This window comes from Mustela putorius, unplaced genomic scaffold, assembly GCF_011764305.1.
Source record: "Mustela putorius furo isolate JIRA1106 unplaced genomic scaffold, ASM1176430v1.1 tig00003909_pilon_pilon_pilon, whole genome shotgun sequence".
Classification (NCBI taxonomy): Eukaryota; Metazoa; Chordata; class Mammalia; order Carnivora; family Mustelidae; genus Mustela; species Mustela putorius.
The window spans coordinates 27,428,180-27,446,402 of record NW_025422057.1 but is presented as its reverse complement, the minus strand read 5'-3'; the positions used below and the strand labels follow the sequence as shown (position 1 = coordinate 27,446,402).

Sequence of the window (18,223 nt, the reverse complement as noted above, 5' to 3'; positions counted from 1 at the left end):
TTTACCCTTTTGAAGGAAGCCAAAGAGGAAGGTACTTAGGTTCAACTAAAATGCCAGCCTGCTCCACTCAGAGAAGTATGTTTTGTGAGAACCAATGGAAAGGAGCTTGGGTTGCTGTAGTACATTCCCTGTAAATTCATGACATGATAGTGTGAAAAAGATAAAAGACTTCAAGACTGCAAATTTCGCCTTCTTCTAAGGACACCAGTCATAACTGGATTAGGACCCACCTTAATGACTTTTATTTTAACTTAACTACCCCTGTAAAGACCTTATTTGTTATTAAAGTCACATTGTGAGATCCTGGGAGTTAAGACTTCAACATATCACCTTTTTATTTATTTATTTTGTAAGATTTTATTTATTTGACAGAAAGACACAGTGAGAGAGGGAACATAAGCAGGGGGAGTGGGAGAGGGAGAAGCAGGCTTCCGGCCGAGCAGGAAGCCTGATGTGGGACTTGATCCTAGGACCCTGGGATCATGACCTGAGCTGAAGGCAGATGCTTAACAACTGAGCCATCCAGGCGCCCCTCAATATATCGTCTTGGGAGCCACAATTCCACCACAACTCATAACATAGCTAATGACTAGAAGGATACACAGGAAGGAATAAACAATTAAACACTGGGGAGAAAGACTTGGGTAGATTTTTATTTTAATTGAGAAAATATGTTTGCCTTCAGCTAGTTATCATATATATATTTTAAGATGCTATAAATTTAGATTAGAAGTATTACATTTCTGGAATCAGATAGTCCTTGATCTAAGAAAGAATATATCAACTTTGAGGGAATTACCTTCCATGATAATAGATATGCAGCTTTTGTGTTTCAGGGAGCAATACCTTGAATTTTGTTTGGGTAGTAAACTTCTAATAGCTTTAGAATGAAAATGGGCATTGTCATTAGCTTTAAATTTGGACACCAGTATTTTATTAGTTAATAAATAAATAATAGTACTAACTTTTTTTCCTTATGCCACATATATTGAATGATCTCAGCCTAAACTTTTACAATTTAAGCATTTTGTCAGAGTATTCTAGACACTCACTAAACTTTACTACGATAGGAAAATTTACTATTCACTAATCTGGCAAAAATTAAATTTTAGCAGGGTCTAAGCAGAATAAGTTCCCTGACAAAAGAAAAAGGAACTCTATGGACTCAGATCTGAAAAGCACAAGAGAATCTATAATGCCAAAAGTAAAGGAGTCCTTCCTTGAGAAGCGTCCTGACGGACCACATCAGAGAGAGAAGTTTATAAAACATATTGCACTGAAGACGCCCGGGGATGTATTGCGCTTGGAAGATATATCCAAGGAACCCAGTGAAGAAATTGATCGCTCCTCTGGAGGCTTGGCACCTTCAAATTCCGGCCACCATTCTTCCAGGAATAGTGACCAAATCCGTGTGGCAAGTACCAAAGAGACTAAGATTCAGAAACCCCACATATCTTTACCTCAGGAAAAGTCTGCAGTTAAAAAAGCTAGCAACCTTCAGAAAAATAAAACTGCTAGCTCTCTGGCATCAAAGGAGACAAAACTTCTACCTTTACTTTCCCATGTTCCAAGTGCTGGTTCCTCCCGGGTACCATTAAATACTAAAAATTGCACTCTTCCAGTTCCTAAAAAAGAAGAAGAGCGTTCCTCATCTAAAGAATGTTCTGGGCATTCTGCAGAGTCCTCCAGACACAAGGAACACAAAACAAAGACTGATAAAGCTGATTCTAATGTATCTTCAGGGAAAATTTCTGGGGGATCTTTGCGTTCAGAATATGGCACTACTACAAAGTCTCCCCCTCCTGCTTTGGAAGTTGTGCCAGTGCCATGTACCCCAAGCCCTACAGCACCTTCAGATAAAGCCCCTTCAGATAAAGAGAGTACAGGAAATTCCAATGCAGGTAGCAATGCACTGAAAAGAAAACTAAGGGGTGATTTTGATAGTGATGAAGAAAGTTTAGGTTACAACCTAGACAGTGATGAGGAAGAGGAAACATTAAAATCACTGGAAGAAATAATGGCTTTGAACTTCAATCAGACTCCTGCAACTACAGGAAAGCCTCCTGCTTTTTCCAAGGGGCTTAGATCTCAGTCATCAGACTATACAGTAAGTAGTTCTGTGACATTTATCTTTACCTGAAGAGGGAAAATTGGATTGATGAGTGAAAGAGGGATAAATTGCTAGAACTGTTTAAAAACGTAGTATCTGTTATGATTCGTAATTGGACTGCAACTGGTATAGTTCTTGTTTGGTTAATGGGTTTCCCATATCTTTAGTTTTATTACTGTAAATCAGTGGTCTCCAAACTTTTTTGATCACAAACACTTCTATTAGTAAAAAAAATTTTAAGCATGTATTCCAATATATATGTATACTTATAGATTATATACATGTACCACTATACTACTGTGTACTTTCTAAAGCATATGCAAAAACAGAATTTAAAAGGAAGAAGAAAAAAGTATTTTCCTATAGAAGTTATATAGAAGTTACTATAGACTAAGTTCTACTGGAGTTTCTATAGAAGTTCCATATAAATAGAAGTTCTATTATTTTCTTCCTGCACCCCAATGGATCACCTTGCACACCCCCTGCTTTGGAGACCACTGCTGTAAATGAAGGTAGAGTGTAGAAATGTTGTTAATTGTGGTGTGCAATTTTATTTATAAAGTGCTTCATTCTATCTTGGGAATAAGCTGGATTAAATTCTAATATGTCTGTAAAATTTGGTGGGGAAGGTGTTAATGTTCCATGGTAACACCTAAAAATTAGTTTGATTACATTAAAATAGAATTTAAAAATAAAGACATGGTAGCCATGGAGCCCTTGGGTGTTTACAGTCAGTTCCGAAGGCTGACAGGGTTTTAAAATTAGTGCCTTTCCTAATAAATGGTAAAATCAAATTGCCTGCAGTACAAAATACTAGATTTAAAGCATGATGGTGAAAATTCTCTAAGAAAGGTATCCTCCTGGCCTAGGTTTTTGAAATAGAAAATACTCTTTAGTTCTCTGAGTAACTTAAAACATCCCAATTCTTGTACTAAGATATGTTATAAAGTATCCCTAAATTTTCTTCTTGTTTTAGGAACGTGTTCATAGTGGTACATATACAAATACTTTAGAACGTCTTGTGAAGGAGATGGAAGACACTCAAAGGTCAGCATCATGACTACCTTGCTAAATTAAACATACTGCTTATTTGTGTGGTGGGTTGGGTTTTTAATTTTCCTTTAAGGATTGTGAGAAATTAGCATGCATTTTATGCCAATACTACTATAATAGTTTTACTATCAACTTTGTTAGAAATAAAGTACTCTTGTTCACAAGGCCGGGTCAGAAGATCAGGTTTTTACGGTTTACTGTATTACTGTAATAATACAAATTCCTTTCTGCTTACCACAAGCCGAATCTAACTGGTAGCTGAAATTCTTGATCAAAAGTATGGGCAGAATTTTCTGTGTGTATTTTTTTATTGTGATAAAATATACAGAATTTAATTTACCATTCTAATCCTTAACTGTGCAATTCACTGGAATTACATCCATTCATGTTGTACGACCGTCAGCACCATCCATCTTCAGAACTTTATTCAGCTTCCCTCACTGAAATTCCGTACTCATTAAATAATAACTGCCCGTCCTCCTCTTCTCCCAGCCCTTGGCAGTGGGGCTGCCTCTATGAAATTAACTGTTCTAGGTACCTCATCTAAATGAAATCATATAGTATTCATTCATTTATATTGGTTTATTTCACTTAGCATGGTGTCTTCAAGGTTTGTCCATTTCGTAGCATGTGTCAGAATTTCCTTTTATTTTTTTTTTAAGATTTTGTTTATTTATTTGACAGATAGAGATCACAAGTAGGCAGAGAGAGGCAGGCAGAGAGGAGGAAGCAGGCTTCCCACTGAGCAGAGAGCCCCATGCAGGGCTCGATCCCAGGACCCTGAGATCATGACCTGAGCTGAAGGCAGAGGCTTAACCCGCTGAGCCACCCAGGTGCTCCAAGATTTTCCTTCCTTCTTGAGGCTGAATAATACTCTAGTATATGTATATACCACATTTTATTTAACCATTTATCCTTTGATGGACACTTGGGTTACTTCTGTTTTTTGGCTGTTGGAAGCATTGCTGCTGTGAACGTGGGTGTACAAGTATCTCTTTAAGTCCCCATTCAGTTCTTAGGGGTTGGGTATATACTCAGAAGTAGAATTGCTGGATCATACAGTGATTCTGTACATAATTTTGAGGAACTGCTATACTGTTTTCCATAGTGGCTGCACCATTTTACATTCCCATGAGCAGTGCACAAGGATTCCAGTTTTTCCACATCCTCACCAACACTTGATATTTTCTGGTTTTTTGATGATAGCCATCCTAACGAGTATGAAGGGGTACCTCATTGTGGTTTTCATTTTCACTTTAAACTAATAACTAATGATGTTGAGCATCTTTTCATGTCCTTATTGGCCATTTTTGTAGCTTCTTTGGAGAAATGTCTGTTCAGCTCCTTTGCCCATTTTTTAAAAGATTTTATTGCTTTATTTGAGAGAGAGAGAGAGTACAAGAGAGGGAGGGGGCACAGAAGAAGGAGAAGCAGACTCCCTGCTGAGCAGGGAGCCTGATGTGGGGCTCAATCCCAGGACCCCAGGATCATGACCCACAGCCAAAGACAGACATAATCAACTAAGCCATATAGGTGCCCCTTGCCCATTTTTTAATTGAGTTGTTTGCGGGTTTTTTGTTTGCATAGAATTTTTTTTAAACATTCTTATGTATTCCAACACATAGTTTTTTCTATATCAAGTTACTCTTTTTTTTTTTTTTAAGATTTTATTTATTTATTTGACAGAGAGAGAGAAGGAAGCAGGCTCCCTGCTGAGCAGAGAGCCCTACATGGGGCTCAATCCCAGAACCTTGAGACCATGACCTGAGCCGAAGGCAGAGACCACCCCAGGGACCCCTATATCAAGTTACTCTTTTTTTTTTTTTTTTTAAAGATTTTATTTATTTACTTGAGAGAGAGACAGAGAGAGAGAGCACGAACGAGGAGAAGGTCAGAGAGAGAAGCAGACTCCCCATGGAGCTGGGAGTCCGATGCGGGACTCGATCCCGGGACTCCAGGATCATGACCTGAGCCGAAGGCAGTCGTCCAACCAACTGAGCCACCCAGGCGTCCCTATCAAGTTACTCTTAACGAAGAAGTTTAGAATTGTGTTTCTCTTTCAGTCTCTGGCTCTCTCTGTCTCTCTCTCTCTCTCACACACAAACACACATAGAGAAATCAAAAAGTTTGAGGATCATAATGGACCTCATAAAATTTGTGTCATTCATTGTAAACTGCTTTTGCTAATGAGGGGGAAAGTATCTTCCTTATTTAAGGAATATCCTCAAAACTAGCCCACAGAACTTCACTTAAAAGCTCAACTGACTTGGGGCTCCAGGGTGGCTCAGTTGGTTAAGTGTCTGGCTTTGGCTTAGATCATGATCTCAGGGTCCTGGGATTGGATCTGCCCCCACGTTGGGCTCCTCTGAGCAGGGAGTCTCCTGGTCCCTTTCCCTCTGCCAGTCCCCCTGCTTGTGCTCTCTCTCCCTCAAATAAGTAATAAAATCTTTTAAAAAGGGGGGGCATCTGGGTGGCTCAGTGGGTTAAAGCCTCTGCCTTCGTTTGGCTCAGGTCATGATCTCAGGGTCCTGGGATTGAGCCCCGCGTCGGGCTCTCTGCTCGGTGGGGGGCCTGCTTCCTCCTCTCTCTCTCTCTGCCTGCCTCTCTGCCTACTTGTGATTTCTGTCTGTCAAATAAGTAAATAAAATCTTTAAAAAAAAAAACCCTCAACTGACTTGAAGTTGGTACATATGTGTCTCAAACTTGATAGATGAGTTAACTAACCATAGGAGATACAATTAGTCAGAAGTGCTCACCTTTCTAAAGTTAGAGAAATTGTCTCTATTGTAAAATTCTTTAAACATTTCATGAATTTATGTGATTTGTAATGTCAGATCTGAAGTTGTTTATTTGAAATGAACATTGCACAGACCAGAGGTAGAGATGCTAGTTTGATCTGATTATTGATTCTTTTCTGTATTGGTAGAGCAGTACATTTACTTGTCACTTACTGTTGTATTATACTCATCTACTGTGGGGCTGGAGCTAGGAATAAGGTTAGAAAAACTTAGTCTTGGCAAGCAGTGTAAGCAAGGACTCCAGAGCTAGATTCTCCAGCTTTGAATCCCAGCTCCTTGTATTGGGAGCTTGAGCAAGTTAGCATTCCTGATGTCTGTTTCCTCATGTGTAAAATGGGTAATAATAAACCACCACATGGGGTTCTCGTGAGGGTTGAAATATTTAATACATAAAGTTCTCAGTATAGTGCCTGTCCCTTAGTAAGGGCTCAGTGTTAGGTACTGTGATGATAATGATGATGACAATGATAATGACTACTGCTACTAGAAAGCCTAATTAACATTATCAGTTTGTTGGTCTACTTGAAGTCAAATGAGCATTAAAGATTCAAGGGGATAATCAAATTATTTGCCATTTTTCCTTCCCCTTTCTCTAAATGATTTGGATTTCATATAAAGAAATATTCAAGTCTTCTGTGTGAAGGAACACTATTCTAATACCATAATGGTAGCTGGGTAAAAAACCTGTTATACATCATGGTGTTTGGAAAGATATAATTTGGGGCACCTGGGTGGCTCAGTGGGTTAAAGCCTCTGCCTTCAGCTCAGATCATGGTCTCAGGGTCCTGGGATCAAGCCCCGCATAGGGCTCTCTGCTCAGTGGGGAGCCTGCTTCCTCCTCTGTCTCTGCCTGCCTCTGTCTACTTGTGATCTCTGTCTGTCAAATAAATAAATAATTAATTTTTTAAAAAAAAGAAATATAATTTGACCTTTAGTACAACAAAATTTGTCATATAACAAGGTACTTATTACTAATAAGAGGTTGGTTTCGGCGGGGGTTGTTTTGGTTTTTTTGGTGCTGCTTTTAGACAAACTAAAGATTGTTTTTAGAGTAAGCCATTTTTTGCAATATTCTTTCAATTCTCAGGCTAGATGAACTGCAGAAGCAACTACAGGAAGACATAAGGCAGGGCCGAGGCATTAAATCCCCCATCAGAATTGGAGATCAAGACAGTACAGATGATGAGGATGGCCTCTTAGAAGAGCACAGGTATAGCATTTTTCATAATGTATATCCTACTAAGTTTATATATCTTAATTTTGTTCTTGTGAAATAAATGAACCACTGATGGTTATGTTCTTAATGAGTAATCTATGATGGTTTTCTAATCCATCTATGATGGTTTTCTAATCCATCTATGATGGATTTCAAGGACAAATGTTAAGGCCAAGATACATCTTTTTTCTCCTGGTTATTATTTCTTTTCACATAGACCCATTTAGCGGCTTTGGATTAACTACTGGCAAACAGTGGGAGGAACAAAACCCATGTTCTCATGCTAGTCTTATCTGAGGTTAACATTGGTCCTAAGAAAAGTTTTCTTTGCACCCAGGCTTTAAACACAAAATCACATGCAATGTAATTATTTGGTATTCAGTAACTTTTTTTATTCCAGGGAATTTCTAAAGAAATTTTCGGTTACAATTGATGCTATTCCTGATCATCACCCAGGTGAAGAAATATTTAATTTCCTCAATTCCGGAAAAATTTTCAATCAATATACCTTGGATTTAAGAGACTCTGGTTTTATAGGACAGAGCGCTGTAGAAAAGCTTATTCTTAAGTAAGTAGAAAAACAGAAAAACATTTTACTTTTTCCTATATAAAAATTATCCTAAAAGTATCTAACTGCCATACTCTTCTAAAAGGTTAACTTCTGTTATGACCTATCAGTTTTCAAATCCTTCTTATTACTATTGCTTTTTGTGTTTATTATTTAATTAGAGGCAGCAGTGTAAGATAGTTGCTTGGCACATATGCTTTTATTAGTTAGGATTAAGATCAGCATATAGTAACAGCAACTGTCAAAATAATAGGGGCTTAAAACAAGAAGTATAGGTGCACCTGGGTGGCTCAGTGGGTTAAAGCCTCTGCCTTCAGCTCAGGTCATGATCTCCGGGTCCTGAGATCGAGCCCTGCATCAGGCTCTCTGCTCAGCAGGGAGCCTGCTTCCTCCTCTCTCTTTCTGCCTGCCTCTCTGCCTACTTGTGATCTCTGTCTGTCAAATAAATAAATAAAATATTTAAAAACAAACAAACAGAAAACAAGAAGTATATTTCTTTCTTATGTGAAAGAAGTTTGAAGGTAGGAAGTCCAGGTCTGGTGTTTCACCATATAATCTTTCTTCTCCACCATCCAGCCCTTTACATTCAAATTCCCAGAAATCCCACATATTTCTACTTATGGCTAGTTGGGTAGAACTTAGTCAACATGACCACACCTGTTAAAGGAAGACTGGGAAATGGTTTTTATTTAAGGCAGAGCTAAAAGTCAGCCACTCGGTTGCCAACAGGAAAGCCAAGAATAGATCTTGGGATGGGCACCTAGCAGTCTGTACCACTGTGCCCAAGTTGGTCTAATTTCTCTCAGTGCACGATATCTCAGATCCAGAGAGATCACATTAATTCTGGTGCTGAGCTTTATAGAATTACAGACCCAAGTTGGCAAAAGCAGACAGTGCCCTGAGACTTAATAGGCGCCTTCTCAACACTGCCAGCTAATGTAAATTTATTCACCAGATAAATCTGGAGACAGGCCAATATAGTGGATCAGCTTTAGGCCATCACTTGAATTTCCTTTTTGAGTAACCCATCCATATTGGAGTAGAGTCTGCCTCCAGGGTCTGAGGATGGTGTGCTTGCTCATTTCCCTGATTATGTCAGATGTGGTGGAAGACGTTTCTTACCCTGAAAGTACAGTCATTGATTTCACTTTATTTTTTCAGATCAGGAAAAACAGATCAGATTTTTTTGACAACACAAGGCTTTCTTACCTCTGCTTATCACTACGTCCAGTGTCCTGTACCTGTGTTAAAGTGGCTATTTCGGGTAAGAGAAATGTTTGGGGAGTATAGTTGTTTCCTACTGCATTTCCTAGTCAAAGACAAACTTAAAATACCATATTTGCACATTACACATTACTAAAGAAAAAAAAAAACACATCAAACCCATGATTTCAGTGGGATGGGCACCTAAAATGAGGCAAAAAGAAGGGGCGCCTGGGTGGCTCAGTGGGTTAAGCCTCTGCCTTCAGCTTAGGTCATGATCTCGGGGTCCTGGGATCGAGCCCTGCATTGGGCTCTCTGCTCTGGAGCCTGCTTCCCGCCTCTCTCTCTGCCTGCCTCTCTGCCTACTTGTGATCTCTGCCTGTCAAATAAATAAATAAAATCTTAAAAAAAAAAAAAAGAGGCAAAAAGAGTCCCCGTGAAGAGATTATAAAGGGAATGCTAATGCAGATCGTGTGCAGGGTAGTAATGTTAATTGTGCCTAAGATATTTCATCCCACTGGTAGATCACCATATGGTTAGTTTCAGAAGAGTTCTCATTCTTACATTACCCCTTTTTTGGAAGGGGAAGAGGAGGGAAAGGAGGCTTTGTGGGGTTTTAAAAAATTATTTTCTCCCAATTTTATGGAGACTCTTGCATATTTATTTTTAGGATTTGACTTGTATACTAATATTTTCCCATTTTTGTATGTGTGTATATCTGCAACCCAATACTTCTTTTCCCCAATAATGTTTAATTTTTAAACCACTTAATTATCTAAATTTTTATATTATCTGCATGGTAACTTTATAAGTGTCAGTGGTAACAAAAAATATGACTATTAAAAATATGGATATTGTATGAAGTGAAAAGTGGGAAAAACATAAGAACTTTCTATTCTGGGCCTTAAGATAGCATTTCAAACAATCTCGTATTTGGTAAGAACTAGATATTCCAATACAGCCTTTTATTCCTTTTTTTCATATTGCTGGCATTTTTTGAGTGCCAGCTCTGCCAGGAGCTGGAGAGAACAGTAATGAAAAAATCCACATTTCTGATCTCATGAAAGCCACGTTCCAGTACTATAGAGGAGAGAGTAAGTGGGTATATGTGTGAATGCATGTTTAGAGATATGTCAGATGGTGGTGCTAGGAAGAAGTATTAGGCTAGGGTAGGCACAGAGAAGTATCAAAAAGCTTGCTTTTTTGATTTTTCGATATATCTATCGAAAAATATATATTTTGATATATATCGAAAAATCAAATTATTGTATGTATGTATATATATGTGTATATATATATATATATATATATACATATATATATATATATATATATATGAGATAATTAATGATGAGGGCCTTACTGGTCAGGCGAGGTCTGAGTAAAGATCTGAGAAGAAAGTAATGGAGTTAGCCTTGCCGCTATGTGGTAAAAGAGCACTCTGGGCAGAGAAAATAGCAGGCGGTGCAGACTGGGCGGCAGGAGTGTTTACTTCCAGTGGTTAGGAGCTCGCTACTTTGACCCCAGTAAATTTTTTTTTAAACAGTCCTAATTAAATCAAAACTTGCCTCCCTGTGGTTTTTATGTAGTAGTACTAATTATCTTTTCTAGAGCTTCCCAGAATATGCTGCATCTAACAGTCCTTCATTTATTTTAAAACAGCTTTATGACCCTCACCTTCCCCCCAGTAGTAAGCTTTCTCCAGTCAGTAAATACCTAGTTCCTTTACTGATTATCTTTCTGAATGACCTTTAGCTCCTAAAGCATTTCCCGCAGAAATGGACATAAACTTGAGATATAAGGTCTTTCAAACAGCAGTTTCCAGTGAGACTCTCCCTTATACCCACTGACATATTTCTGTTAACTGCAATTCCAAACTTCATCTGCTATCATGCCAGAGCTTTGTTATTCTCTAACTCTGCAATATCTCTTTTCTTAAACTTATAAGTAAGACTTTGCATCTATCTGTATTAATTTTTATCTTGTTGATGTGGATCCTCATTATAGTCGTTAAAACCCTGATTGTAACCTATACGTATACTTTTGTTTAAGTGGTTTTTAATACTTTATGTATTTATTATTTGAAAAATATAGCTAATAATCATACATTAGTACTTTTTCTGTGTAAAACACTTTGTCTCATCTTTCCTTTGTAATTCCAAGTCCATTTTTCATAATGGACAGATATACCAACTTGTAACTATTTTTCTTTTTTAGAGAGTATGTCAGAATTTATTTTAGTGCTGTGGTTCTAATGTTTTGTTTAACCCTTCTTACCCAGAGAATACAAAACACTAATTCAGAAGGATATGTACATCCCAGTGTATATTGCAGCATTATTTACAGTAACCAAATTGTGGAAGCAGCCCTGGTGGATAAAAGAGATGTACATGCACACATATGCACACGTACAAAGGAATATCATTCAACCATAAACAAAGAATGAACTATATGGTCCCTACATTTTTGTTAATTTAATTGTTAAAATGTAATTAAAATATTTGCATTTTCCTGAATTTGTGAGTGTAAAACTAGAAGCACACTTTGCTACTTTTTAAAAACTTTTTCAAAAGCAATTCATGTTTGATTGTGAAAACTTAAAAGTAAAATGGCTTAATGCCATCCCAGTTTCCAGGGGTTATTAAATTTTAGTGTTGAGATTGTTCTCTGCATGTACATAGATTACTGTATGACAGTATAAATAGAATATGGGTTTTGTGACTTATCTCAGATAACAAATTATTTTCGTGTCAGTATAAATATGTCGTCATCTTTTTTAATGGTTTTATAGTATTCTATTGCCGTATTATACTGCTTTATTTAACCCAGTCTCAATTGATAGACATGATATTGTTGTATACACCTCTTTACACATTTATTTAATTATCTCCAAGTACTGGGTTGCCCACCTTAGAATTTATTACTGCCTAAAAATGATGGTTACCAAATTTGTTCTGTTTCCAGCATGTCCTTGAATGGTGCTGCCCCCTAGTGGCAAAACATAACACAAACGTTAGACCTGAGTTTTTGACACAGGCTGATTTTGAAAATGGCACAAACACACAAATGATGCGAGTACAAACATACAATGATACAAATATGCCTGATTGAAACAGAGTTTGTGTTATTCTCCCTTACACTTTATTTTTTTTATTCAAATAACTCTATTAAGATCCTTTACACACACACTTCCTACTGAAACTGAAAGAGCACAACAAAAAAATTTTATTACAATGTCAGAAAACCAGAAAATCTAGCATATATACCCACCCTAATTTTGCTTACCAAACCACCCAGAGTTTTCTTGTATTCCTTCTGCACAAGTTACTTGGCTTCCAATTTTTGATATATATCTTATCTTAATGACTTCAGCTCTCTCAAACACACAGGCAACATTCAAAACCTATTAGTGCTTCCTTAGGTCAAATCAAAAGGTGCAAGTATACTGAAGTCATCCAAATGCAAACTACAGGATTCCTCACAAATTCCTGGCATCACGGTAAAAAAAAAAAAAAAAAAAAAGATATTAAAATAAACCCCTTGTAATATCACAGATTATCAAAGTATTAGTTTGCCCTAACATAGAGCAGCCCTCCAAGCTGCTGCAAAATGATCCTAAAATCACTAGCAGAAAGAAATAGTTCAAGAATAAAAGTCTGTTTACATTGGCTCCACGTCATAATTATTCTCCATGCTGGTGTCCTCAGCAAGATCTTCGTGATACAGGCAATAATGACAGCGACATCTGAATCTTTCCACTCTTCTTTCACCCTTCGTTTCCTTCTGCTGTAGATCTTTTTGAAGCTGAGACCCCGGGCTTAGGTAGTGCTGGTACTGAATCATTCGAGTCATCCTTGCCATCCTTTCCTTCCCGGCTGTTAACAAGGTCCTCACTCCAGTCCTCCTCCCACTGCTGCTGAGGATACGCTCCACCAGCCCCTGTGGTTTCCTCTCTCTGCCTGGCTGCTGAGACGGATACTGTGGCAGAGGGGAAGGGAGGACGATACTGGAGTCTAGGGTCAATTTGCCAAGGTTCTTGGTTAATACTTTGGAGATCGTTTGAGAGGCACCTGAGCTTTCCTGGGAATCCTCTTCATTGGGTGTCTGAGATGATCCCGGAGCCCAGGTTGGATAAAGCTGCTCTGGCGAATCCATTGGAAGCCTAGTGACAGACCGAGGCTCCTCCTAGATCTTTGGGGTCTGGTGGGAGGTGATGCTCAGGACACAACTTGCTACAAAGTAGCCTGGCAAGAACTGAACAGCCCAGAAAGAGGGAGAAAAACCCAAACTTCACCAAATGGCTGAGCTGCAAGAGAAAAATCAATCCTCCCTTACACTTTAGATTTAAATTTACTATAATCAATCTACAGCTCCGAAGCAAAAGGGAAACAAATGTTTTCCCCTGCAAAACCACTTTAAAATTACCTTCAGCCTGTCATATGATTCTCTTTTTTTTAAAGATTTATTTATTAGAGAGCGTGCATGCAAGTGCAAGCAGGGGGAGAGGGAGAATCTCCAGCAAACTTGTGCTGAGCGGGGAGCCTGACACAGGGCTTGATCTCACAGCTCTGAGAACATGACCTGAGCCAAAATCAAGAGTCATATGCTTAACAGACTGAGCCGCCACCCAGGTGCCCATTATATGATTCTTTTAAAAATTTTTAATTTTTTATTTATATATTTTTTTAAGATTTTATTTATTTATTTGAGAGTGAGTATATGAGCAAGCACAGCAGGGGGAGTTGCAGAGGGAGAGGGAGAAGCAGACTCCCCACTGAACAGGGAGCCTGATGGGCTCGATTCCAGGACCCCAAGACCACGACCCGAGCCAAAGACAGATGCTTAATAAACTAAACCATCCAAGCGCCCCTATTTTTTATTTTTTAAAATATTTTTTAAACTTGAGATTTTGTTCCCCCAAAATTCATTTTATACAGTTATATTAATTATATGCCTGTGCATACAAATTTCTGTATGTAAAAAGACTAACTGTAAAAAGGACAATAACTTTGCATAAATACTACCAAATTACTTTTTAAATTTTATCAAATTATACTCTTTCTTAGTACTCTTACGACCACTGGCTGTTATCAGTGTTCTTGATCATTAACAATCTTAAAGTCAAGCTTCTCTCTTTTTTTTTTTTTTTTTTTTTTTTTAAGATTTTAAGACTGAGCCATCTAGGCGCCAAAAGTCAAGCTTCTCTTAACAAGTTAATGACAGCTTGTCACTTCTCTTTGCATTTCTTTGATTACTAGTGATATTGAACATTCTTTTTTAAAAGTATATTGATAGGGATGCCTGGGTGGCTTAGTGGATTGGGTGTCTGCCTTCAGCTCAGGTCATGATCCTGGGGTCCCGGGATTGAGTTCCAAATCCAGTTCTCTGCTCAGCTCAGAGCCTGCTTCTCTTTCTGCCAGCTACTCCCCCTGCTTGTGCTTGCTCTCTCTCTCCCTGACAAATAAATAAAAATCACAAATAAATAAATCATAAATAAATAAATCATGATTAATTTATTAATCATAAATAAATGGTTTATTGATACATTATTTTGCATATTTTTATTAGTGTGTGGTTTGATTTTTGCCTGTGATCAGTTAGCCTTTTTCTTTATGGTTTTCGGATTTCATTGCACAAATGAACTAGAAAGGTATTTTTTAATAGTTTTCAGTTGTTATATTTGTCTAATATAAAGGAAAGTTGTAAAAACAGAATGGAATGGAATTAAACAGAATTAGAATGGAAAGGGCCCTGATTTTAGAATCAGACCTGAATTTTAAGTTCTAACTCCTCATTATGTTGGGTATCTTAATCTCTCTGAGCCTGTCTGCTAATGTGTAGTGTATGGCCACTTCATAAGGTTATTATAAATATTAAAATGGAATGCATATAGGGACGCCTGGGTGGCTCAGTTGGTTAAGCCGCTGCCTTCGGCTCGGGTCATGATCCCAGCGTCCTGGGATCGAGTCCCACATTGGGCTCCTTGCTCAGCGGGGTGCCTGCTTCTCCCTCTGCCTGTGCCTGCCATTCTGTCTGCCTGTGCTCACTCTCTCTCCCTCTCTCTCTCTGATAAATAAATAAAATCTTTAAAAAAAATTTTTTTTAAATAAAATAAAATGGAATGCATAAAAAATACATATTCAAGAAAATCCATAAAACACCTTTATATATGCCTGGCAAGTAGTAAATGCTCATTTTCTTTCTTTTTTTTTTTTCTTCTTTTTTAATATTCTTGTCTACTTTGGCAGATGATGTCGGTTCATACAGACTGTATTGTGTCTGTGCAGATTTTAAGTACATTGATGGAAATAACAATTAGAAATGGTGAGTATATAGATTTACTCTGATTAGCAGTGTGAATTACAAGTTGCTATGTACAGTCTCTTGTATTGCTAAACATTTACGATATTCAGAAATACAGAACAAAAAGTTATTTTTTTTGTGATCTAAAATCTTTAATAATGATAAGAAACTCCATTCAGTATCTGCAGTTTTCTAGTCGCATTGAGAAAAGGGTATAAGATCTTGCAAGTGATAGCCCTAACCTGATATTTACCAACTCATGGGTTACTGTCCTGGGTAAATGGAAATAGTTACAAGTTTGTTACTTATTTAGCCAATTAATTTTAACTGGCTTATTGATGTGCAAGTATTGTACTGATTGTGCACTGAGGAGATTGAAAGTATCTACTACAAAAATGTAACAATTGTTTTATTACTTTTGAGATCCCTTAAAATGAAACGAGCATTGTGATTTTCATCTTTCACTTGTTTTGAGGATTGGGATTGTATGGGCACTAAAGATGGTAAAATCTTCTGTGTTAGGAGTAGTTTGGTATTTTACCATTGTTATTGTCAGTCTTTTCAAAGTGTATTACCTCATGAGTTACATGCTTTTATTCATCATCACTCTCAGATACTTTCATAAATGTCGTTGCCTTCATATTTACTTGAAAATCTCTAATTCCTATATGATCATTCTAAATAACTATATTGTCAACATATCATTTCTGTAAAATCATCGTAATAATCCATGTTTCACATGCAGACTGTCACTTGCAATTGTGTGTTTGTGAACCTGGGATTTGGGATAAAATCATTTCTTCTGTTAACTAGATACCTTCAGCGATTCACCAGTTTGGCCCTGGATCCCATCATTATCTGATATAGCAGCTGTGTTTTTCAATATGGGAATTGATTTCAGATCTTTGTTTCCTCTGGAGAATCTTCAGCCAGACTTTAATGAAGACAGTCTAGTGTAAGTTTTATTTTCATAATTAAATCCCAAAAACATTATTTTAAATAATTTTAATGTGATAACAGTAATATTCATTTGATAACTTCAGTACCCACTCTTGGTTTTTAAAATCTCTCAAAGTTGAAATGGATCTTGAATTAGATACATTCCTAACATATGTCTTAATCTGAAAGTCATCAAGTTTAACAGGGATGAAATAGAAATATTTAAAATTTTTAATTTTTTAAAAATAAAACATTATTTGACATTATTCTGTTATTATTTGTCATTATCTGACATTATTTGCTTATTTGACATTATTTGTTGGCATTATTTGGCATTATTCTGTTGGCAATGCTGGCCAAAGCAGTTAGGTAAGAGAGAAAAATAGATATAAAAACTGGATATGAGTTGGTGGAAGTTTCATTATTTGCAGAAGTATGTTAATGTATGCAAAGAAGCCTAAGAGTCAGCTGAAGTGCTGTAACAAATAAAAGAAACAAGAGAAATTGGTATAGGGCACCTAGCTGTCTCAGTCAGTAGAGCATGTGACTTGATGTCAGGGTTGTGAATTCAAGCCTCACATTAGACACGGAGCCTGTTTTAAAGGAGGAGGGGGGCGCCTGGGTGGCTTAGTCAGTAGGGTCACCAACTTTGGGTTTTGGCTCAGGCCGTGATCTCAGGGTTCTGGAATCAAGCTCCATATCAGGCTCTGCACTCAGTGAGGAGTCTGCTTAAGAGTCTCTCTCTCCTCCTCCCACTGCCCCTCCTCCCACTGATCTGCTCCCTTGCTGTCTCTCTTTCTCTTGCTCTCTTGCTGTAAAATAAATCTATCTTTAAAAAACAGAGAGCAGAGTGCCTGGGTGACTCAGTGGGTTAAAGCCTCTGCCTTCGGCTCAGGTCATGATCTCAGGGTCTTGGGATCAAGCACCGCATCAAGCTTTCTGCTCAGCAAGGAGTCTGCTTCCTCCCCTTTCTCTGCCTGCCTCTGCCTACTCGTGATCTCTGTTTGTCAAATAGATAAATAAATAAATAAATAAATATATCTTTAAAAAAAATAATAGAGAAGTTGGTATGGATGCTGGGGTACAAAGTTTAAAAAGAGAAATTAATAACCTTCAGATATATGAAGTATAGCTAGTCTAAAAGATAAATCGAAGGGGTACCTGCCTGGCTCTGTTGGTAGAGCATATTATTCTTGATCTCAGGGTCATGAGTTTGAGCCCTACCTTAGGGATAGAGATTACATTTAAAAATTAAAAAAATAAAATCTTAAAAAAAAAAAGATAAACTGGAAGAAAAGACTTCATTTACAACAGCAAGAAAAATACATGAAATACCTAGGAATAAACTTACATAGAAGAGACAGAAAGAGAGAGAGAGAGTGTGTGTATTTGTGTGTGTATAAACATTACTAAGAGACAAAATAGAAGACCTAAATAAATGAAAGAGCGTACCATGCTCTCAGGAAGATTCAACTTTATAATATAAATAGATTAGAGCTCCTGACGTTAAACCATAAACTTAATGATATTTGAATAAGAAATGCCAATGGGATATTTTATAGGAAAGGGGAGAGTTGATACTATATAAGTGATTCTAAAGTCATATGGAAAAAAATAACAACCAGAAAAGCTTTGAGAAAGAAGAGTTAGGAGGTAGGACTGGCCTTAGCAGATAATAGTATAAGACAAATGCAAAGTGCAAGGCTCTGTCAGTAGAAAAAAAAAGTCCAAAATAGAACCAAATACATATAAATGCTTCATGAATGTTAAAGATGCTATTTCCATAAATGAAAGAGTAGGATATTAAGTATCTCATATTATCCATTATTTGGAAAACTGGGTAGCTATCTAAAAACAAATTTTGCATCCATACCTCAAACTGATAGAGCAAAGATTTAAATGTATACAATGAAACTGTAAAAATAATAGAAGAAACCAGCAGGTTTTTATAATCTTAAAAAAGGGGAAATGATTTTTTATATGAGCCTAACACTCAAAACCCTTAAGAAGAAAATTAACTTATTTGGCCAAAA

The 18,223-nt window shown here is 37.3% G+C and overlaps 1 protein-coding gene across 3 annotated transcripts in view; it reads left to right on the top strand.

Annotated features, from left to right (window-relative positions):
* Positions 1-18,223, top strand: part of SLF2 (SMC5-SMC6 complex localization factor 2) — a 47,664-nt gene that overhangs the window by 9,997 nt on the left and 19,444 nt on the right. Inside the window, exons 5-11 of one of the 3 annotated variants that reach the window (XM_004749471.3) lie at positions 1,116-2,107; positions 3,087-3,157; positions 7,049-7,171; positions 7,578-7,745; positions 8,907-9,009; positions 15,197-15,272; positions 16,065-16,206. In XM_004749471.3, coding sequence (XP_004749528.2) covers positions 1,116-2,107; positions 3,087-3,157; positions 7,049-7,171; positions 7,578-7,745; positions 8,907-9,009; positions 15,197-15,272; positions 16,065-16,206 — 1,675 coding nt within the window. Of the gene's footprint in view, positions 1-1,112; positions 2,108-2,530; positions 2,623-3,086; positions 3,158-7,048; positions 7,172-7,577; positions 7,746-8,906; positions 9,010-15,196; positions 15,273-16,064; positions 16,207-18,223 lie in introns of those variants that run through there. The other 2 variants (XM_004749470.3, XM_004749472.3) reach the window with 2 other exon arrangements.